The sequence below is a fragment of the Furipterus horrens genome, unplaced genomic scaffold (genome assembly GCF_987537825.1).
Source record: "Furipterus horrens unplaced genomic scaffold, mFurHor1.1.pri manual_scaffold_6, whole genome shotgun sequence".
Classification (NCBI taxonomy): Eukaryota; Metazoa; Chordata; class Mammalia; order Chiroptera; family Furipteridae; genus Furipterus; species Furipterus horrens.
In genome coordinates this window covers 186,734,979-186,758,415 of record NW_028327176.1, presented here as the reverse complement: position 1 = coordinate 186,758,415, position 23,437 = coordinate 186,734,979, and the positions used below count along the sequence as shown (strand labels likewise).

Genomic DNA, 23,437 nt, shown 5'->3' with positions numbered 1-23,437 from the left:
GCACAACTGTATGAGGCACCGCTCGGCGTCATCTCTGAGGCGGAAGACAATAAGGTTAACAGAAATCATAGGCCATTGTTAAAAGGTCCGCTTATTAAAAAAAACGATGTTTACAGTCACATCACATTTCTGTCCCCTCTGGATATATGAAGAGATTAGTAATTTTTTCCACTCGGGAAGCCTAGGTACGGAGAGACAGTTTCTCTAATTTAAAAATCAAGTAAAATCCAGGAGCCCTGTTGCTTTCTGAACTGATCCATCAAAGCACTCAAATGGGCAAGGATGAAAGAAAATTTGGAGGCACAGGCAGAAAACAAAAGTGAGATTCTATGCTCTTGTAACCTTAAAATGTGAACATTTCTGTAACCCTTTAAAGCCTCACTGAACTGAAAAGCACCCCCACTTTCTTCTCCCAGGCTCAGGAAGCTCCTGCTCCAAGGCTCAGGTAGGATGTCACTTATTGCAGAAAGCCACACCCCTCCCCCACGCAGCTGCAGCGTCCCCATGGTCTTCTCTACAGCACGCAGCGCGGCATCTTCCGAGGACCTACATACATACGGTTCCACGAGTGTACTCTGAGTACCCCTACAGAGAATGAACCATTAAGGAGCTTAATAATATTCTCTTAATTCAATAAACCAAAAGCCCTGGCTGGTGTGGCTCAGTTAGTTCAAGTGTCATCCTGTAAATCGAAAGGTCGCAGGTTTGATTCCCAGTCAGGGCACATGCCTGGGTTGCGGGTTCAGTCCAGGTCAGGGGACGTGTGAAAGGCAACCCACCGATGTTTCTCTCTGTCATAGATGTTTCTCTCCCGCCCCCTCTTGAAAATGAATAACATGTCCTCAGGTGAGGATAATAAAATAATAGCAAATCAAATGGATGCATGAGATAATGGTATTTACCTGAACCCAAAAGGCCAATTTTTAAAGTTCAGTACGGTTCTGCTATAATTAGAATCAACCTGTGTTCACACATGGATTCTGACACCTCCCCACTTTTCTCTTCCTACCCCACCAAGGGCAGTGTCGCTCTACGGTGTCGTAGCACCAGGGTGACATCAGCACATGCACCCACATCATACCATCAACTGGTCTCTTTGCACAGCACCCTGGGAACAAAGACTCCCCCATGACTAGGGCAGTAAAGAGCGCATGGCAGACATTCAGTGCCCGAGTTAAACTAGACGTGAGTAAACTCACCTTATGGTAGGAACTGTCTTTCTTTGAAGTGAATCACTTTCATATAATTTTACTTTAGAACTCTTTACTTACTACAATAGAAAACCAGTGCTACTTAACATAAATAGGACACGATCACTATGAACATACTACAGCAGGATTACACTCTAAGTGGGTACCAATGCCTGCCCAAGGCCGCTAGACTGAGGCCTGCGCTTCAGAAGATGACGAGAGCGTAGGGGCCGTGAAGTGTTAGCGCAATGTTAGCGCATGCTTCAGTTCACAGGAGAGACAAAATGTAAAACAGCTCTTGCTCTTCCATTCGACATTATTTAACAATCTTGCCTGACGCCGGTCTTGAACGCCGCACTACTGAGGGAGGAACGGAATTCTCTGCCGCCGCCTGGATGCTTCAGGCAAGCTACCTAACCGCTCTGTCTTCCCACGCGCAAAGATTTGGTGAGGATTACAGGAAACGATACGTGTAAGGGGTTTCGTAGGACGCCCTGGCCCTCGGCAGAATCTCAGTAAATACCAGACCAACGTGAAACTCCTATGATTCTAATGTAAAATGGTACACCTGCTGTGGAAACCAGTTCGGCAGTTCCTTAAGGAGTTACAACAGAGAACAACCACATGGCCTAGCAATTCCACCCCTAGGTATACACACCCAAAAGAATTGAAAACAGGTATCCCAACAACTTTTCACGCACACGTTGACAGCAGCACTATTCGCATGAGCTAAAAACGTGGACACAACCCCAAACGCCCAGCAACAGATGGACATGGCAGTCCACCCACATAATGGAAGAACACTTAGCCAAAAAAATGCATGAAGCACTGATACGTGCTTGAAAACATTATGTTAAGTGAAAGAGGACAAATGCAAAAGGTCACATATGATTCCATTTGTATGAAATATCCAAAATAGATAAATCCACAGAGAAAAATGCGGATTAGTGGTTGCCAAGGGCTTGTGGCAGGGGGGGGGGGGGGGGGAAGCAAGTTGTTAGTGGGTGTAGGGGCCTCCTTTGGGGACGGTGAAAATGACTTAGGCCTCGATAGAGGAGTCCGCTGCACAATACTGTGAAGGCACTAAATGTCACTAAACCGCATACTTTAAAATGGTTAATTTTGTTATATTTCTTCTCGATAAAAATAACTGCTCTGATTCGAAGTGCAATAGACACAGTAAGTAACATTCAATTTTCAACTTAGTAAAGGTCACAAAGGACTTCCCATGAAGCTAATGTGCAATGTCAAAATGAGGCCACCTTAATTATAATCAGTCTTATTATTCAAAAAAACTCAAGTGAATTCTAGCCTCAGTGATGAGCAGCAGTCCAGTTTTACCAGAATCACAGTTTAGTGACAGCGTGAGCCCTGGATCTGAAATCTCTGCTCTGATTAACCTGATTAACCTCCCTTGCCTCAGTCTCCTCATCTATAAATTAAGGATCATAACACCTATTTCAGAAGGCCATCGTGAGGACTGAGTGAGCTAATCCACGCAAAGGAAGTAAAACAGTGCCTGACACAGAAGAAGCCCTTAATAAGCACTATTATTATTCACAAAATGAAGATCAATATTGACAGACGTGTGACAAGGATTGAGAACACTCATGGGAAAGTACCTAGTCTAATACCTGGTACCACAAATGTTATTATCATCATCATCCAGAGGCAGCCTCTCCTATTTTACAAGTAAGAAAATGGGAGGAAGAGCGTGACGGTAACACTGTAACAAGGACAATGAGGCAACATCTGTGCTGAGGCACTAAGGTCCTGTAGCTTCTAAAAAGTAAAGACTACCGATCTATCATAACCTCCAACTAGAACTAGCACATGGGAATGTTTTTTTCCCTCGATCTAAGTTCCATGCTTTCCTCCGGGTGTAACGTCCATTCTGGGTGCAGCCGTGCCCTCCACCCCCACAGACAAGCCACCGTGCGGTGCGGGCGCAACGCCACCGTTCCGAGTCTGCGCCTACGACGCCCCCGTGCCAAGAGCCAGGCTTTGAAGAGGCGCCTTGGCCCCACAAAGCATGTGAAAATAACGTCTGCTAAGAAGAGTGGGTTCAGCTTACCAGTTTCACTTATGGAGAACTAAAACGTCACTCACATTTAAGGTTGTGTCCCCATAAATAAACACCAACTTTTACACAAGCCCGGTGTGAGTGTGGACGTAAAACATTTCCACACCAGAGTGCTTTAGGCCCACTGCTCAGTCCCCAGCCTCCCCCACCGGGCAGAGCTCCGCCGCCCCCTGAAGGAATTCTCTCCCCTCCGGCAATAAAGCCCTACCAGAAAAACATCTGTTTCCTATAACCGCCATCCTCCTATTTGAGGGTTTTCCTTAGTGAGCAGTGTCAGATGACCGAGACGAGGACAAGATCAGAGTCCCTGTCACACTCAGGCCGGACCGGATCCAGCTATGACCTAGAACCTTCGCTCACCTCCCCCCTCAGTGTATTACACGCCACACGAGAACTCGGGAACGTCACCAGCCAGGAAGCGAAGTGGCAGCTGCCTCCGATTATTCGGTGGGGTTCAGATCAGAGAGAAGGAGCACAGGCCCTAACACACACACACACACACACACACACACGCTGAAATAAGCAACAACACCCTCAGCAGAAATTCCTGAGGCAGCTGAAAGCAGGGTTACGAGGACGGCCAGGCGGCTGTCAGCAGGCTTCCCCCCAGATCAGAGGGGAGCCGGGCACTGGAGTTCAACTGGAATGAAGAAAGCGGCAGAGAGGCCACCGCCTCGCAGCCGGCGCAGGTGGCAGATATGCCCCCGAAACACTGGGCACCACAGTGCACCAGCCAGGCTACAAGTCTGCAAACTCTGCCCCGCCCCGTTTGCTTGTGAAGTGCCATGCACTGTTCTAGATGGACCCCAGCAGGGCCACACCAAGTCCCTGTGGCCTGAACCTTCTGTCCCAATAGGAGCGATGAACGCCCCTCAAGTGCTGGGAGCTACCGAGGAAGTAAATCAAGGCAAGAGGCGGGCGTGGGCCATTTCACTTGAGCGAGTCAGAGAAGGCACCTGAACTTCACAGGTGAACGGAAACCTAAAAGCGAGGGAGCAAGCCCTGCAAACCTGGCGAGAACCTTCCAGGGAGAAGGATGAGCACATACAGGCCCAGGCACGGGGCGGATGGCGGCCAGTAGTGATGGGGGGCAGGAGTGAAGCCCAGGGACTGGGAGCGCGTGGGAAGCCGCAGGAGCAGCGCCATGGCCTGACTTACGCCCTCCGGAAGGCCCGTGCTGGGTGCCCTGCTGAAACGGACGGTGGGCAGAAGTCCGGAGTCCACTGTGATAACCCAAACGGGAGGTGCTGGGGCTTGGCCCAGGGGGTGGCCGTCGAGGTAGTGAGAAGCACTCGGTTTCCGGACGTACTTTGAAGGAAGAGGCAATGGGACCACAGATTGAAAGGTAGTGAAAAAAAAGGGGGTGACTGTGAATTCTGGCTTATGCAAACAAAGGACGGAGCTGCCACTTACTGAAAATGCAGGCGGAGAGGTTGGGAGAAAAATTTTTACTCAAGAGAAACTCTGTAACCATCAAAAATAATTCTGTGTTCTCTGAGAAGAGTTATAACCAGAAAGCCCTGACTCCCCATTCTAGAACCCGGAACTCCATGCACAGCCCCCCCCCGCCCCCCCCCGCAGCTAGGAGGCACTCGGGTGACCTAAATCCTCAGGGAGACCGACCGCAGCTGACTGTGATCTGCAGTCCACACGCTGCATGACGCTCACGGCCCATTTTCTGAGGCTTCAGCCAACCGCGGATGCGTCTCTGGTCCCTCCGCTTCGTTCCCCATTCTGTAAGTCATCGCTCTCATGACCTGCTGCATGTGTGCAGTAAGTGGGCTGCGATACACTTGGTGTCACAAAGACAGAGCCGATGATGTCACCAGGTTACCACCCGCTCCACAGCTCAGCCAGAGACCCCAGTGAGAAGGCAGGCAGTCCTCCCTTGCTGCCCCGGGGCCTTCCAAAGGAATGTGGTCTTTCCTTTTCTATAAAATTTGGCCAACTCCTGAGGAATAAGATTTCCTCATCTCCAAGACCCATGACAAATGGCACAGAGTTTACAAGAAGTAGAAAAGGAAAGTCTTCTATCTGTATGACACCCAAAACATGAAGAACCACCAAAGACATAAAATGTTTAAAATATATAGATTATTGGGATATCTGAAAATCTTATGGGAAATTTCAAGGTAACATAGTAATTGAAGGAAAAGGAAGTGTCCTCTTTGGCTGGTTGGCCTCAGGGAAGTATTCTGAGATCATCCAGCCCAGAGGCCAACAATTATTCTGATACTTCCTCTGGCTAAGTCCTCCCTGGAAGCAGTGATGATGTGGGTGATAAAGGCACAGGTCACCCGACCTTGTGGCCCGGGGACACCCCACCTGCTGTCTGTTTTCCGAGGGGCGCAGGCCTGAGCTCCCTGCCAGGGGTCCCTCCCTCTATCGCGGTTCACTTACCATGGCCTCACTGTGTCGCGCGGGGGTGGGGGTGGGGGTGGTGTGGTGTGTGTGTGTGTGTGTGTGTGTGTGTGTGTGTGTGTGTGTATTTATTTATTTTTAGAGCGAGGGGAAAGGAGAAAGAGAGGGAGAAAAACATCACTGTGTGGTTGCCTCTCACTCACACCCCCAACTGGGGACCTGATGTGCAACCTAGTCACGTGCCCTGACTGGGAATCGAACCAGCGACACTTGGCTCACAGGCCGATGCTCAATCCATTGAACCACAGCAGCCAGGTATCACGGAATTTTAAAAAATATTATATTTAATTATCGCGGATTTTTCGCTATATTGCGGGATTTTGCGGTACTGTATATGTATGTTGTTAAAGTTACGTAGGTTTGAGAGTGTAGAATATGTTTAAGAATATAAGTAGTGTTTATAAAAGTGTGGAAAGGGTTAATAAGGGAGTGGGAAAGGTTAATGAGGGATTGGGAACGGTTTATAAGTGTGTGGGAAGGGTTTATAAAGCCTTAAAATATATACAAATACTAAAATAAATGTAAGGCTCCTACTTTGCGGATTCTCACTTATCGCGGGGGGTGTAGAACGGAATACCCGTGATCAGGGAGGGAATCCTGTACTTCCATTTTCCGCCGTTGACACTACTCTTACTCTTTGTTTCTGAATGTTTGAAGATTTAGAGAACCTGACATGGACCTCTGACTAACCCTGAAGTGCCAGGTTCACTGGTTTGACAGTTGGTTTTATTTGTTTGTTTGTTTTTTAAGTATGTTCTTAATAATTCAGTGCCTATAAAGGGACACTAACTTGGTTACTACTTCTTCCCAGGAAAAAGGAAGCTGCGTAACTCTTGGTGGTGTTGACGATGACAAAATCTTGGTGTGGCGCTATGTTAGTAGGCAGGGGACATTCCTGTCACACTAACACACTGGCCACACTCAGGTGTCAGCCTCAGGGTTTCCAGGCAATCTCGAACACCTGGCCGGCTTCACCTGGGCAAGTTCCTCTGGAGACCGAAGAATCCCTGACTGAGCGAGCCCCACTAGAGAGAGCCCTCCACGCGCGGGAGGCACCCACGCAGCCCTGAGAGGAGCGAGGCTGCTTCCTCCCTTCTTCCCTCTGCTGAAGGGATTTTCCAACCTCATTCACAACTACTGATTGAACATTTAAAGTTACTTCTCCAAATTATAAGGACAAATGGCCTTTACAAATTTGCTGCAAATAAAAATAAACTTCCATAAAGAACGTTTCACCATAAAAAAATATAACTTTCATCTACTAACATAAAAGAGAAAAGCTACCTTTACTCTTAAGAAAACTTGTTTTAAAATTTTTAAAAAAGAGAGAGATAGCCACCCAACTCCCCTTCGTGGGGGTTAAGGAGGAGTGAAAGTAATAGCACAGAACATAAATCCTAAAACTTGCTTGTATTCAGAATTCATTGTACACAGCTGATCCCAATGTCGTGCGGGATATACTTACTTTCCGACTACTTAGAAGGTAATCATGTGTACAGTGAGTAATTACTGGGTCTCTCTTTGCCTCCTTTTGTAACTCCAAGAAGAGTTAGCATCTCAATCTGAAGCTATTCTACACATCCAACATACACCGGGCGGTCAGAGAACACTTTCACTTTAGAATGAATAAAATTAAAAGTCAGAAAATAATTTATTGCACTAATTGCAACAACTTGGTCATCTTTGAAGATACTGCTCTTTCCCTTTGAGAAAGTGTTTTAAAGAATTTGGGTTAGTAGTTGCATTAATACAAACTGTCGGGCATCAAACCATAAATTTTGGAAGACTGTATCTGAAATGACAAGACTCTAAAATATAAAACTAAAATGAAAAGACGTTAAATTACTATTATTTTAAAGAAAAAGCCCAAGCTGGAGATTTTGTAGTCAAATTCCCTCAGTGGGGAGATGAGGAGTGAAGTCAGATTTTTCCACTGTTGCGGAAAGATGAAGTATTAATTGCAAGGAGTAAACTGTCCCAACTCCTGGTTCTGGGCACTGCACCCCTTTAGGGCAGAGGCGAGTTTCCGGCTCACAGGGGAGGGCCCAGAACAAGCTGCTGGCTGTGAGTGGGAGGGGAGGCCAATGCGGTCTTTGGTTAGGAACCTGCTCTGGGTCCTTACTTACTGGTCCTTCTCTGGTACCTGACTGTTAACCCCGGGTTTACAGGACAGTCACCTAGGGAGCTCAGAGAAGCGGGTGGGGGCTGCCTTTACACTCAGGTGCCATTGATATGGGCATCCGTCCCTGGAGTTTTTAAAGTACCCTATGAGGCTCTAACATTCAGCAAAGCTTGACATCCGCTGGCCTAAGATATGCCACTTTGTCACTTGGACTTTCAGTTTATCTTCTGGGATTGTTTGATTTTCAAGAAGCACTGAAGGAATATGGTTGGTTGACTTTACTGATATCAACTGTTGGCTTTACATGAATTGTTTAAATTTTAACAAATACCATACTTCATATTTCTTTGGTGAAAGCAAATAAACCCAATTTATTTAATATATACTCAAGCAGCACTGGCTGGTGTGGCTCAGAAAGGTCACCAGTTCAATTCCCAGTCAGGGCACATGCCTGGGTTGCAGGCCAGGTCCCAGGTTGTGGCATGCGAGAGGTAGCTGATTGATGTTTCTCTGGCACATCGATGTTTTTCTCCTTCTCTTTCTCCCTCCCTTCCCTTCTCTCCAAAACTAAATAAAATCTTTTAAAATATGACTTTCAAAAAATATACTCAAGTAATTCTAATGCTACCTAAAGCATACTTGAAACTGACATATCAAAAGTAAAAACAGAAAAGTTTAACAGATTTTAGATTGAAAGTCTATATATGTAAAATACATAGAATTCATATCTAAATGAAAAAAAACTTATAAGCTACCAGCAGAGATTTAAGCACAGTACACTGAATATACGTAATTAGAATATCTAGAACAATGTAAATGTTCAGATAAATATATATCAATATCAATGTCCTAATATAAAAGTATCTTTCCAAACTAAAAGAGAAAGTATCTCACATTTTTTCTTTAAAAAAAAAGTTATTTCTTTTGGAAAAAGGCTAAAGATTTTAAACTTTATATTTAACTTGCAATGTGACCTCTTTTAATACACTAAGAATGTCACACTGAATGGGTCGAAAATGCTTAAATCCAACTTAACAACCAGTTAAGTATTCTAGAAATTTAAATTTTAAGGAGCACATAAAAATTACCATATCTACAAATCTTTTTAAAAATATTTTCTTGGTACTAAACTCCATCTACAGGGAACTTTGGCATCAAAGACAGGAGCATCTGCTCTCTACTCAGAAGCTGTAATGTGAGGTGTGAACGTACTTTGTTGGTAAAACCATAAATCCCTTCCTGTTCACTGATGAAGAACAACTGAGGAAATCAAGACAAAAATGTGGCCAGCAAAAGGCCACTGTTTACACCAATCTGGATCCGCTGAAAGGACTCCAAACGTTTCAGGTGTACAAGCAAAGCAGCCTGGCTCTGAATCTCTTCGTAGAGAATATAAATATATAAAAAACACTGTCAATTAACGGGGAACAAAACCTCACAGCATTCACTATTTTAAGGGCCAAACTGTTTACCTCCATTTTATTAATGTGTTGTGTGCATGTATATCTATACACAGGTAAAGTACATGTTTACTATGTTGTTTCTATATCAACACATACAGATATATTTCATTACACCACGATACCACTGTCACACAGTTCTGTTTTACATTCATGTCTGTGAGCGAGGGTGCGTGCACACAAGTCCAGGTGGGTGTCTGGGAGAGAGACAAAACTCGCAGGAAATGAAGTCTGAATGTAACACCGACACGAGGCGCCCATTCCTCCTCTTTCCATTACGTTTCAAGCTTTTCTTATCCCATCACACCCCGTCACACTCTTTAATAACAGGACGTCTAAGCTCTTTTCGGAGAAAACGAAAATTAGGCACTGACTAGTAGATTCCCATTTGGGACTCAGAGACTGGGCCCAAACAAACATTTCAGGTCAACAGACCCGAGCACCCAGCAGTCCTCCCTCCGCGTTCACCCTTACTTTTCAGAGACATCGTTCAAACTGTATCGGAACATTTTAATGATAAAAAGTAACACAGGTGGGAACCCTAAAACATACCTCAATACTCACCCCCAACACATTTATTTTAGCCAAACAATTGTAATGTTTGTCACCTTTTAGAAACAGCCGCTGCCAAAATAAACATCTGCATTAAAATAAGTGTTTTGGCCAGTGAGAGGGCACCAACGGAGATGCTTATGTTCTGAAATAAATATTTTACATAAAATACACATAGCAAAACAGACACAGCCAAAGGGTATACAAGATAAAGGCAAATTAAAATACCTATTGATTCTTAATATTTTTTTCAAAAGAAACTCATTTTTTAAATTCCATTAAGTGCAGGTATTACTTGAACAAAAATAAGTGACTTCTGTTTAATTTTGCCTTGCAATCTTTCAAAACAATGATTATATTCCATGTTCTGGTTGTAAAGGTCTTCACAATTCAGATGTGTTTTTAAAAGCTAAAGTCATCTTTTCCCGTTATAAAAGCACTCATAAACTTAAACCGCTCACTTTGCCCTCTTTCCCTTTCCCCGGTTTTATGCCAGCAGGACATCATATTATACAAACATCTGCAACCAAGTGAGGATGCTTAAAATATCAACCCAATAACCCTGATAACTGAAGAAAAATCTCAGACTACATAACCTGCTCAACACAAATAAATATGCCTCTGCTTCTGTAGCCTACTTCTCCTGGGTGCTATTTCATTTCTATGAAAAATCTCTTGTAAGACAAGCTGCGCAGGCCGATGTATATATACATTTACGACCACAAAGCACAAGGAAAATGAAACAAAACATTTGTTTATTTCTCTGATCCAGGAAAGGATACCTTGCTGTCTGTTTTTTAAAATAACTGAAAAACTAAGAGAGTCGGAATCTAGTTCCCTTAAAGGCTACATACATCCCCAGTGCGGCTTTGCATTAGATGAAGCCAGCCAGTGCACTTCTTTCTGTTAACCATCCCGAGGTTAGAATTCCAGGAGCCTAGAGGCAGAACATTCTCTACAGAGGCACCTAAAATTCATTTCCCCTCTCAGCTCAGTAAAACCCCAAGTAGAATAGCTTTTAGGGCACCATGCAGAACTAGTCTTTGTAGCCCTGTATTTGCTAAACATGGTGCTGTGGGAAAATCAGCAAGTTAAAGGCCACCGATCTAGTTCCAGTTAATAAAACCAAAACGATGTACTATTATCACATTATGCTTCTAAGACCCAGTCAGGAGTGTATTTCAAAAATAAAATCATCACCATACAAATCAAGAATTGCCAGGTTAATACTAGAATCAAGCGCTGAGTGGCCAGCTCCTCCTGCCTCTCAGAGACAAAAAGTCAGCAGTGATACCATCCCTGTCAAATGTCCTATGAGCGCTGCAGTTCCTTCTAACAGAATGCTCATTTAAAATTCCTGTCACAGGAGTGGAATGCCAGCCAGGAATCAGACTGTGACCCTGAGCCAAAGACAACTTACCACTCAGCTGGTAAGTGGGCAACTCAATTTACAAACTTGAATTCCTACATTTTAATCCTTTGCAGAAATCTATGAGCAATATTAAATGAACTGGATTCAGCTCATTAGAGGCTCACAAACCAAACACAGAACGCTCTGGAGGCCGTCCAAAGCAAAGTCATGCCTAGGTGCTGATGTCCACTCAATAAAAAGCCCATGTCATCATCATCTTTCAACTTTTTCCCCGAAGAGCATCAGCAGCCATGACTACCGCCAGGCCCAGACGCTTACATCAGGACTGGGGAAGATGAACAGGGCCAGCAGCCAATCACTGGGCCAGGCCTGTGTTTGCGGGCAAGCTTAGCATTACCCAAAATTCACCAACAAAGCAACTCATTGAAAATTCCTCACCAACAAACCAGACTAAAGCTAGCAAACTAAATACGTTCTAATGACCTTTACCGAAACCTTCTTTTCTATTTCAATGCCTACACCTAACTGATCACGTGAACTTGCTCCGATTAAGACTGCGTGTCCCCTTAAAAATGTTACACACATTCGAAATGCCTTCACAGTTATGTTTCGCCTTTTACACTTGGCAACAAAACAGCATGATTTCAAGGCTGTATTGTAACGAATGAAAAGGTGAAAAGCAGTAAAGATTTTTTTAGAACTGTCGATTCCAATGAACTCAATAAGCAAGCTGGACATTTTACAGCCAGGGTATTCAGTTTCTTACCAGATACAGTATTTCTCTTTCATTATCAGAAAGACCTGTGTTCAGAGTCAGGCGTTTCTTTTGTAAAATACCTTATCTAAAACTTTAATTAAAACATTGCTGAAAGGAAAAAAAAAGGACTCATGGACGTGGACAACAGGGTGGTGATTGCGGTGGGGGTGGGGGTGGAAGAGGCTATAAGGAGGATTAATGTTAAGGGAAAAAATACAATTAAAAAATGAAGAAAAAAATTTTTTAATTTGCTGAAATACTTGGTAGGTGATCTCCATCAATTTGTCCCTTCAAATGAACGTAGTAGTTACTGGATTTCACAAGTACTAGCCTTACACATCCTGGGGAGAAAATAATGAAAAAAAATTCCCAGGTAATCATCCTTCACATACCTTCTCCAACTGTTTAATTCCCTCTTTGGGACTGCAAACTAAACCAATGTCAAAAACTTCTCTAGGAAGACGTGAGCTCATCCAGAGAGAAAGATACAGGAGCACCAGCAGCTCACTTCCCAATTTCACGTCAGGACGGCACAGTGGAGAGGAAAGTGCAGAGACAAGAAGTCACAGCATCTGCTCCTCTCCCCTGGTCCTGCTATTTCTTCCCACCTTTCTGCCTGGATTCTCCACGCAAATGCAATCAGCGACAGGATAGAATGAGGGTGTGAGCAGCTAGCTGTTGGGGCCTTCTTCCCCTCAACTAAGGAAATATTAGCTTTTAAAGTAAATAAAAAGGAAGAGAGAGAGAGGAAAATCACAACTCCCACCTGACTTTCTAATCCTTTACAAATGATCTCCGTCTCACAGTTAGCGGCCTCAATTAAAGATTTTTACTCTAGATAGTAAAATATTGCTGGAAGAAAGGAGTCACATTGGGGAAAATTAGGAGTACAATTAAGCCTGCAACTGATGACGAGACTTCTGAGTGGCCAATCTTTCAGAAACTGGTGAGAACTTCTAATAGGACGAAGGCCGTGCAAAGAACCAAGAGCAAGCACTCCAAGGCTGAGCTATTTCTATCTTTCCCTACAACTGCCTGAAAAGAACAACGGAGCCAACCGAGAAGCAAACGCAGAGAGGAAAGACAATATTCCGTCTCTAAAAGAAAAGGCTCCGAGGCAACTTCTCCACGAACTTTCAGGACACAGCTATGCAGCAGGCCAATATGATGTATCAGTCTCTGATCCACAGGAGCGAGAACAAAAGTGCTAGCCAGCGTTTTCATTTCCACAAAGGATTTCTGGTCAAACTTAAGGAGGAATTTCCTGAGAGAATCCCGGGGAGCGGGGAGTGGGTCACGGTGACCCCTCTGCCAGCCCCAAGCACCCCCAGGATTAAAGGCACGGGGGGGGGGGGGGGGGGGGTGCTATAAATAAGCCTTTCTGGTGTTCCTAGTAACGAAATACCCTGGCAAGTCAGGATCTAATTCCCTCTTTCTGAATTTCACGCTTCCCCAAGCCAACGTAACAAGGATATACTCGCCAGTGTCCAGGAGACTGTACCTTTACTGCTGCTAGAAGGTGGATGGTCATTGAAGGTAACTTGAACCATTTGAGTCTAGAGCAATATACTGGGTCTTAAGAACAGGGAAGGTCTTGCTTGTTTGTTTTAAGTGAAACAAGAAAACCCACGAAAATCGAAGGACACAGGCACACATCAAATCCTCTTATATGAAATGCAGAAATCTGTGTCAAAAGCTACAGGGGAACCCCGACCGGTGTGGCTCAGTGGGGTGGGTGCTGTACTGCAAAGCCAAAGGTTGCGGGTCTAACCCCCGGTCAGGGCACACGCCTGGGCTGCGAGTCGGGTCCCCAGCCGGGGCGCAGACAAGAGGCAACAGATCGGAGTTCCTCTCTCACATCCATGTCTCCCTCTCCGTCTCCCTCCCTGCTCTCTAAAAATAAATAAATACAAGCTTTTTTTAAAAAAAGGTATAGGAGAAATACTATGTTAAGAAATAAAAGCAAAATAACTTTTTAGGAAGCCGGTTTTTAAGCCGATGCTATCTTCATGAGAAAAACCTTTAAATAACTTAAAACTTTGCCTTAGGAAGTCTATTCACAGCTCAAAATCTGACACAGTCTGACACCAGACATGTTTGAAAGCCAAGTTCACTTTGGGGCTAAGATCTATATAATTTGCTGTAAAATGATGACAGGGTACATCTTTCAAATACAGCTGGTAACACTGGCCTTCTAGTGAACAGGCCTTTTGTTCACTTTGTTCGAGAAGATCACCTTTCCTTCTTTAAAAGGAAGGGGAGAAATACATACCTGTGACTGAAAAAAACACTATGAAAAATTTTTAAAAAGCAGAAAATCAGTGAAATGCCCTCTCATTCTCTCAACGCGAATCTCGGGTGGAGAGTAAAAAAGGCAAGCCCAAACTGCCACCGGTGGAAGGAGAGCGGAGAGGGGTAACAGGAAGCACCAACCTGCTGCTGTGGGTACTGCATTCCGCCCATGGCCCCGGGGGTCCGGCCGGGGATGCCCATCGGGTACCGCTGCGGGCCCGGGGTGCCGTAGGAGCTTCCAGGGTAAGGGCTGCTCTGCTGAGGCTGGGAATGAGGGTTACCGCCCATGCCGTACAACTGGGGCCTCTTCATCACCATGGGGTCCATGGGGCTGCCCTGTGAAGGAATAAAGGAAGAGGTGGGCTTATTACGTCAGTAGTTATTCCAAAGGCAGAAAGTCTGTTATGCTGACATACACATTAAAAAAACACAGCTATCCTTCTGAAAATATTAAAAACAAAGATCTGACAAATAAATGCCCAGAAATACATTAAGAAAAATACCAGACAGATACAAGACATTTTAATTTTTTACTTTTAGGAAGGTTTTAACAATTAAGAGGACTCCCGCGTACAGAACCTAAGGAAAGATTCTGCATCCTCAGCAGAGAGGACATTTGCATCTAACTTTCCATTATGCTTATAGAAATGGGCACGACAGCAAAGCTCACTCCGCTCCTTCAGCTCACTAGTCACAAAGGCAAAGCATACTGAGTGGTTAGGACACTTTCTGGCTTCAAAGTATTCTTAGAACTACTTTATTTTAGACCTGAGTCTGCAAGTCCTTATCAAACATTAATGCACCTGAGTGCTCATTAGAAAGTGAAAGGATAGATTTTAAATAATACAGAATGTCTAGGGTGAAAAATTTCAAAGATCACTAGTGCACATGAATGAATAAGCACCCAGACTATGAGTCACAAGCCACCTTCCCTATGTAAGTAAGCAACTTACCAAACGGAACCAGGTCAAAACTGGACTTTAAGTTTTATTTTTGGCTTAGTGCGTCAGCCACGGGCCTCGGGGCCAAGGCCGCTCACGACGGTCAGAGCTGGAGCCTCAGCCTGGGCTCTCACGCCCAGGTCTTGTCAGGGGCAGAGCAGGGGTGGGGGCTAGAAAGGCAGCGTTCAATCACCAGGTAGGTCAGTAAGTCCTTCCTTCCGAAAGCACATACTGCTCCCTCCTGTGAGCCAGGCTCTGTGTTCACAGCAAGATCACGGAAACTCTCGGGAAGGACTGAGGATTCCCAGGATAAATAGGAAGAAACGAGGTTCAGGGTGGGGAGGGGCAGCGCAGAGAACACCACAAAGCCGAAGAAACAGCATAAAGCACAGGCTGGGGAGATGAGCTTCCTTCCCGGTGTGTATGAGGAAGCATAAGCAGTTTAGATCCAAACAGAGCAGGAACTGGCAGAGAAGCTGAAGCCGGCAGAAGCCAGCACGTGTAAGGGTGAGCCTGACATGTCATTTTAAAGGCTCGGAAGAGTACCTGGGGGATAAAGAGCAGGCTGCAGTCGGATCCGCCCCTCGGGCGGCAGGCCTCTCAGGCAGCTTGGCTGGAGCCAGGCTGGGTGGCCGCAGCAGGAAGGGGAGCTGAGGTCCTGAGCTGGTAGCAGCCATGGACCAAACAAGCCCAGCCTCAAGTCACAGGACGGAAATGCAGCACAACTTGGAGGCTGAGTGATAAAAGAGCGGGATCAAGGGCTGCTTAACAGATGATAAGACACCATCTGAGACAGAGCAGATGAACCCTCGCCCGGGAAGTGGGAGCCTCCAGTATTCTGCATCTGAAATCCGAGGCTCCTACAGGAAATCCAGGTGAAAATGCCCAGAAGGAAGAGACACAATGATTTCCATCTTGGTGGCCAGGTGTGACCTAGAATGACAACTAGGGACGTAGGCACACAGAGGACACACGCTCGTGGAGGGCAGCAACCTCTTGTTTTCCTTACGATTATACCTCCAGGACATAAGTCAAACAGTTCACTTGGCACATAATAAATACTGGATGAATTAATGAACAGGAAGCATGTAAAAACCTAAAAAATTTTTATCCAGGAAGAATATATGGAAAGAGAACAATGGGTGGAAGACAGAGTTCTAAAAAATTATCACCATTTAAGGAAGAAAGAGAAAAAAAAAAAAGTCCACAAAGAGACCAAAAGAATAGTCAGAAAATGCAGTTAGATATTCTAAAAAGTATGGTGTTCTGCAGAGAAGAAGGCCACGTGTCGCAGCAGAACAGGCATGCCACATGCAGCCAGGCGACCCCAGTGAGGGCGGGGAGCCCCTGGATGACGGGGCGGGGGGGGGGCACTGCCGACCTCGGCAAGGGCACTCTCGTCGCAGAGGAGAGGGTGGACACTGAGACCAGGACTGGGGGGTGCGTGGGAGGTGAGCGAGGGGAGCCGGAGCTGCGGACCCCAAACCCCAGGCGAGGAAGCTAAGAGAACTGCCAGGCCTGCCTCCCACCGACACCCCACCGGAGGCCGCACAGGTCTTTGCCTTTCTTCCTTCTCAGGTAACCCTGTGCTCATTCTAAAGACTTGATCGAGGCATTCACCACCCATGAACGGAGGCTCTACCACGCGCACTGGGCCAGGCGTGGCTGTCGCGGAGAGGGGCCGAACAAAGATTGCAATGCTGTGCGGGAGGGAGACGCCCTGACCGGACGCACGAGGCCCTGGGAGGGGAGCAGGGCCTGGCATGGGTTGTAACGAAGCCTTCCTACGTTCCTATGCGACACACCTGAGCTCGGTCCTCAGGGGTTCATGGGGGCTTGCCAGGAGCTGATCTACCTGAAGGAAAATACGTGTGTACGCTCAGAATTCACAATCCCATGGACTTTTCATGTGTTATTTTCCCCAGTCAAGAAAAGTTGTGTACCCAACAATGACAGAAATTGCTCAGGGAACATACCAATGTTACACATGTGTTGACTTCACATTTCAACATACAAACACCTACGTTGATAGATGTCATAACAAAACTAAAATCGAGGCCTAAGAATTACGTTTTCCCGAAATGATTTAAATTAAAACTTATGCCTAAAAAAGCAAAATGCAATTATTTTCCACACTTTGTTGCAAAATGTGAAAAAAACCCAAAACTTTCTATGAAAGTGTGAAAATCAAGACTGAGCTGGTGATTTCAAAATCTGCAGAGTAAATGCATGGCCTGCGGAGAGGCTGAGTAAATCTGATTTCAGGCTAAATTTCCAAAACAGGGCCCTGAGGCAGCCCTATCTTCACATTCAAGCTGGATTAGCTGGGGCGCAGGGAAGGTCTGCTTACTGCGCTTTAAATGCTGCGGACCAAGACTGGCTTAATTAAAGCAGAAACTTAAAATGGAGAAATGACTGGAATGCCTGCATTTTAATGCTCCAGATAACAATACAGCAAATTCATCTTATCAATGACTAAAATTGTTTTGTGATATGTTTCATCACTGCCATAAACTCTCCCGCTACTACTTAAAATGCAGTTAATTTGTACTCGTGTCAAAAAAATGTTATTTCACCCCTGAGATTTCTCGAAATCGAAAGCATTAAAAAGACAGAAGCTGTCCCACTCCAAAGGCAACAAACACCTTTCAGTGAGGCTTCAGATACGAAAACAGGTACTTACATAGTGCAAATTATTTAATTGTAACCATCTGTCCTTTGGCCCATTATTAAATATTCATCCACAATCCAAATCCATCCCCTGTGTACTCTTGCTATTTTTAACATAAAATACGTACAGCTGCAGGATCTCAACCCCTGCTTTTTGCAAGTATCTCCTGAAACCAAAGACCAAAGCAAATTTAAGACTTTTCCAAAAACATAAAAGCCAACTCGCTCCTCATATTCACGTCTAAGCCCCCCCCCCCATTTTTCTATTCCTGTCACGTCCCCGTCTGTGTCTCCATTTTAGTTTCTCACATACAATTTACACCGTGTCGGAGTCATCGTTCACACTAAGAACAGTCCTCAAATACTTCTCTCAACATATTATTCCAAACATGCTTTTCCTTTCTAGGTATCATTTCACAACTGCTACAGTTCGAGCTTCAATTATATCAAATAGAGCAAGTACTTTGAAGGCCTCAACATGAACCGCCCATTTTCAAAGAGCCCTTGACACAACTACAGGTTATGCATCGCACACACACGCGTATGTATGCGCTGTACGCTATACATCTCTCATAAGGCACATGTATGTATGAGTTGCAGGTCATACATATCACACACATGCACACACATACACACACCCCTGTTCCTGGCTCTCCCTCAGGGGAGCTACCTCTGCTGCCTCTATCCTCCGAAAGCCTCAGAAGGTTTCACATCCCTAGGGCTATAACTAAGGAGGAGTACAGTGGAGATTTTAAAAATAGGGATTGGAATATAGATTCTATATATATTAGGTAGCACAGTTAGGCTGTATTCTGGGTTTAAAAGGTTTGCAGAGGCTCGCCTGGGAATCCAACTACCCTTTTAAAGGTTATCCAAGTTAAAAAACAACCACTTTTAACACACTTTAGCTATATTCAATACTTTTTACACTTACTCCTGCATTATCACTCTTCCAGAGTATGCCTACACATGTTTTTATAATAAAGAGAGCGATCTAATTGTATTTGCTCCTAAATATCAAGTTAAAGAGATAGTTTATTAGTAGTTTCTTCATGCATATAATACTTCACCATTTTTTCAGCCCTGTTCCTTAAACCATACACTGAAGAAAACCCACAGAAAGAAGAATCATCACAGCATCTTGATCTACAATCATGCCTATATATCGTATCTGGATTAAGCAACAGCTCAGAGAAATCAGAGAAAGCGACTTTCCCCTTTTGAATCATTATTTAAGAAAAAGTTCTATCTTAGCACTAACTAAAGAAAACTTTTGAAGCAACATTTCATCACCTATAAAATGGCCAAAATGAAGCCCAACACGAGCAAATGAGTATTTGAACCAGCAGGTAAGACTCTTTCTGATGGATATCACAGGTCAACAAGATTTGAACTAGCAGGTAAGACTCCTTCTGATGGATATCATAGGTCAACAAGCTTTAAACAGAAGACTTAAGAATTATATCTGGGCCCTGGCTGCTGTGGCTCGGTGGACTGAGCGTCAGCCTGCGAGCCAAGTGCCGCTGGTTCAATTCCCAGTCAGGGCACATGCCTGGGTTGCACGTTGGGTCCCCAGTTGGGGGTGTGAGTGAGAGGCAACCACACAGTGATGTTTCTCTCCCTCTCTTTCTCCTTTCCCCTCTCTCTAGAAATAAATAAACAAATAAATAAATAATTTTAAAAAATCAGAGTCGGGCCAAAATGTCATCTTACATAAAATAATAAAGACAATCATGAACAATGAGGAAAAAAAAAAGAATTATATCTGTTCCAACTCTGATAATCTCCCTCACACGGGGCAGGCGCAATCTACCCAAATTTGTCCACAGCTACATGAATGCCACCCCTGAAGGGGGACCGCAAGGGCTCAGGGAAGCCCGGGCTTGGGACCTGGAGCGGGTGTGTCCACACCCTTCCCCTACTTACTACCGCTGGGCGCTGGGCGCACCTGAACACGCTGCTTATTTCTTCGTCTCCTCCCTCACCAGATGGGAGAAATAAGGCCTACCTCACAATTACTGCGAAAATGGAGTTAGTAAGAACTATAAAGGATCTCTAAGCCACTTACTAATTGTTCAAAGAAGACAACTGAAACTACCCAAGTAGTTGATGGTTTCAGAAGAACATGTGATGAGCCATGACCGATCAGCACAGTAGAATATACAGAGACATGGAAAAGGACCTATAAGACATGCGAGGTGTTTAAGAGTGATGTGCGTGAGTTAGAGCTACGTGAAAATGAGGCTGATAATGATCAGAGCCGGCCGTTGTGGCTGTAAGTAGTGGCTGTCATATCATGAAGCAATCAATGTTTACTTTTCTGTGATGCTAAATATAACTCTAAAATGCCACTGGTTTTTTCCCAGGCACGCTGCAAACACTCCTCTGGCGCTCTGTGGGGCAGGAGTGGATGGGACACAGCTGTCCCGCCTTCAACCTCCCCCATGCCTGCACCCACGCTCCACGCACAGCACAGATGAGCACGGAAGGCTGCTGGTCCTCCCCTGGGGCCGCTCCTGCGCTCCCCTCGGCCAAATGCCCAGCTCACTCACGACCGCAGGGCCTCTCCCTGCATCCCACCCCAGGAACTCCACCTCCAGGACCTGCCGGAACCTCTCCTGCGCCGCTTTAACAGACTCTGGGGTTGCCTCGTATCGTTATTTCATTCATGTCCTGTTTCCCACGTTCCGTGTGTCATTTCTTACCTCCCAAGTGCAGTCCCACAGCAGTGTCTGTGCGTCGCATTTTGTATGTCTCCCTCAGCTCACAGTACAAGTGACTCAGGTGACAATGTGGTTCACTCTGGGAATGATGACTGATCACATACAGTAAAACATTCTCAAGAATAAAACGTAAAACCCACTAACCAATTTCTACATCACTCTGTACATACATGGAGAAGACACACGTAAAGTCAATAGCAACATGAAATCCAACAGTCGTAGTCAAGCCAAGAACAGGCACAGGGCACACCAGAGACTGTGCCCTCAGTGGAGAAAGAAGACATATTCCTCTTCAAGCCAGGAGATGCCAGGACTCTCGGTTTCCATTGTCACCACTAGCACAGAATCCAATAACCGAAGAAACTTCCTCGTCCCAGATGATGTCACGGAGGCTGGGAGCTGTGGGGACTCGCCCAGCGCTGCGGACCAGGGCCGAGCCAAGAGAAAACACAAGTTACCTCATTTGGGCCCTGATCATGAGATGGAGGTAGGAAAAATGCAACCCAGCACCTAAAACCATTTTGTTTTCTGCTTGTACTAATGAGAAAATAGTACCTGTTTATTACAACCAACTAAAACACTGGAATTCAACATACTCTGAGTTCTTCTTTGGTCAACACAAGAATATCTGCCACATTCTACAATGGATAGGAAGGATCAAGAAGTGGAATTCTAAGACATTAGAAAACAACAAAGAGTCTGTTTTGTTGTTGGCTCTAAGAACCATCAAATTATCGCTGGCCTCTAACCAAGATTCCCTCCGCAACATGAAAGGGGGGTGGGGAAGGACCAAAATACTCACATACTGACTTGCTGTAAGTTTTGCTTTGAATTTTGACTTCTTTATGGCAAGTTAGAAAGAACATAAATATATATATATATATATATATATATATATATATATATATATCGTCGTCGTCGTCGGCAGCCGTCCGTCTCGAGAGACGATGGTGTAGCTTCTCAAGAGTCTATCTGCACCGCCAAGAATGGCTGTGCAGTCCGACTCAGGAGTGACATGGTATCTGTCTCCTCCCGTGTTGAATCGACATCTTGTGATGACGCTGAAGCTACAGAGCCTGGGCAGGGTAATATGGAGGGTCTGCTGTTGCCCATGCAGCAGACCCCCCCTCTCTTCGCAGCTGAAGGATCCAAGGGAAAGACGGAGTCAATACAGCTTGGCTTCAGGTGCGCCGCAGGAGTTGCCGGTGTTGACTACAACGTCAAACCGCCTTAGGGACTCCGGCTCCGGATTTTCTGTCAGGGTTTACTCCCTTAGCCTTTCCCCTGAAGAGGTATGCCGCAAGGCAGCGGAGGTTTTTTGGAGTCAGAGTTTTCCTTCTCTGATGTACCCTGACTGGAAGATCGAACCAGCGACACTTAGCTCGCAGGCCGACGCTCAATCCACTGAGCTAAACCAGCCAGGGCCAATATATATATACACACACACACACACACACACACACACACATATTTGTGGGGCTACAGAATGAAATTTGAAAGAAGAGGGTAAAAGTGGAATTATAAGAAATTTTTATATGTAGTTTTATCTGAAAGAAACAGGTTTTGCTGTACAAGTATAAACTAAAAGTTCATTTTTCACATATACATTATCATTAAACAAGAGTAGAACAACATTTTTTCCTAACTATACTTTAAATTTTATCCTGAATCTAAAATATCACTGGATTTTTTATTTTTTAGAATTAAGGTTATCCATAAAATATTAGTAAGTTGTTACTTATGTATAAAGTAATTGCCATAAAACAACAAAAAGTAACAATCAGAAGCTGTGATCCTTGACTCTTAGGAATACTCTAAAAACGCACTGATGATGTATATACATTCCAAATTTATCATATAGTGTCAGAGGTTTGTGGAACAGCCTCTAGAAAGCCATCCAAAGACTATCCTTGACCCACGTGATCAAATATTGACCAAGATCTGCCATGCACTTCTAACGCGCTTTAATACGGTTTCATTTGATCACAATTCTTAAATACACCCTGATAAAGAATTCAACAATGAACCACAGCATCTCAGAACTGAAAACACCCTCTCCCCCTCCTGGGTCCATACATGATGTATGTATGAATCCCATGAAAGTGTCTACACCATGAATGTTATGAATTTCTTCCTTGTATGTAACAGAAATCTGTTCCTTGTAATTTATATCCATTGGTTTTACTTTGGTCCTTTTGCAAATACTTGGAGATAACAGTATCTATTTCCCTTTTCTGAGCAAAATATGCCAATTCGCAGTCCCCTTAATACAAAAGGTATTGTGGGGAGCAACGAGCTTCCTTTCTTCCAGCCCCCACGCGGGTACTGACACGGCCTTGGGTCATGCTCGTTCGGTGGCCCCATTTCACTCCTGACCAGCCTGTCAGCCGGGATTAAACGCACCTCCCCGTCACCTGCGATGCCGTTGTCAGCTGACTCAAGTGGCAGAAGTGTCTTTTTCTGCCTCTTTGCATTTTGCTTATTTCTAGTCTCCGTGCTAGCCCGGCATCTAACATACTAACTGCATTTCCTCTCTTGACATCAGCCACCAATTAAATCAGCATGCCATTTCATTCATGCATTCATCCTCGTCGCTGATAAAAGCATTGAAGGGGGCAGGGGAGTGACCCTAGCGCCACTCACAGGGGCTGACACCAGCCCAGGCATCGGCATTCGTGCAGGAAGGTCTTCATCAGAAACCCTAGGCGAAGCCCGCCCCCTGCCCGGCAGCCCTCCCCTGGTGCGCGGACGTGTGTTACGCAATCACGAGTCCATGTGTGCTTCTAGGGGGCAATTTCTTGACGTTCCAAATTTCTCCATCTTTTCTAATATATAAACTAAATAGTCCAAAGTT

General features: G+C 45.0%; 1 protein-coding gene across 9 annotated transcripts in view; it reads right to left on the bottom strand.

Annotated features, from left to right (window-relative positions):
* ARID1B (AT-rich interaction domain 1B) overlaps nt 1-23,437 on the bottom strand; it is a 403,225-nt gene that overhangs the window by 338,671 nt on the left and 41,117 nt on the right. For all 9 annotated transcript variants that reach the window (XM_090280021.1, XM_090280013.1, XM_090280019.1 and 6 more), the window contains exon 2: nt 14,391-14,585. In XM_090280021.1, coding sequence (XP_090136147.1) covers nt 14,391-14,585 — 195 coding nt within the window. The remainder of the gene's footprint in view (nt 1-14,390; nt 14,586-23,437) is intronic.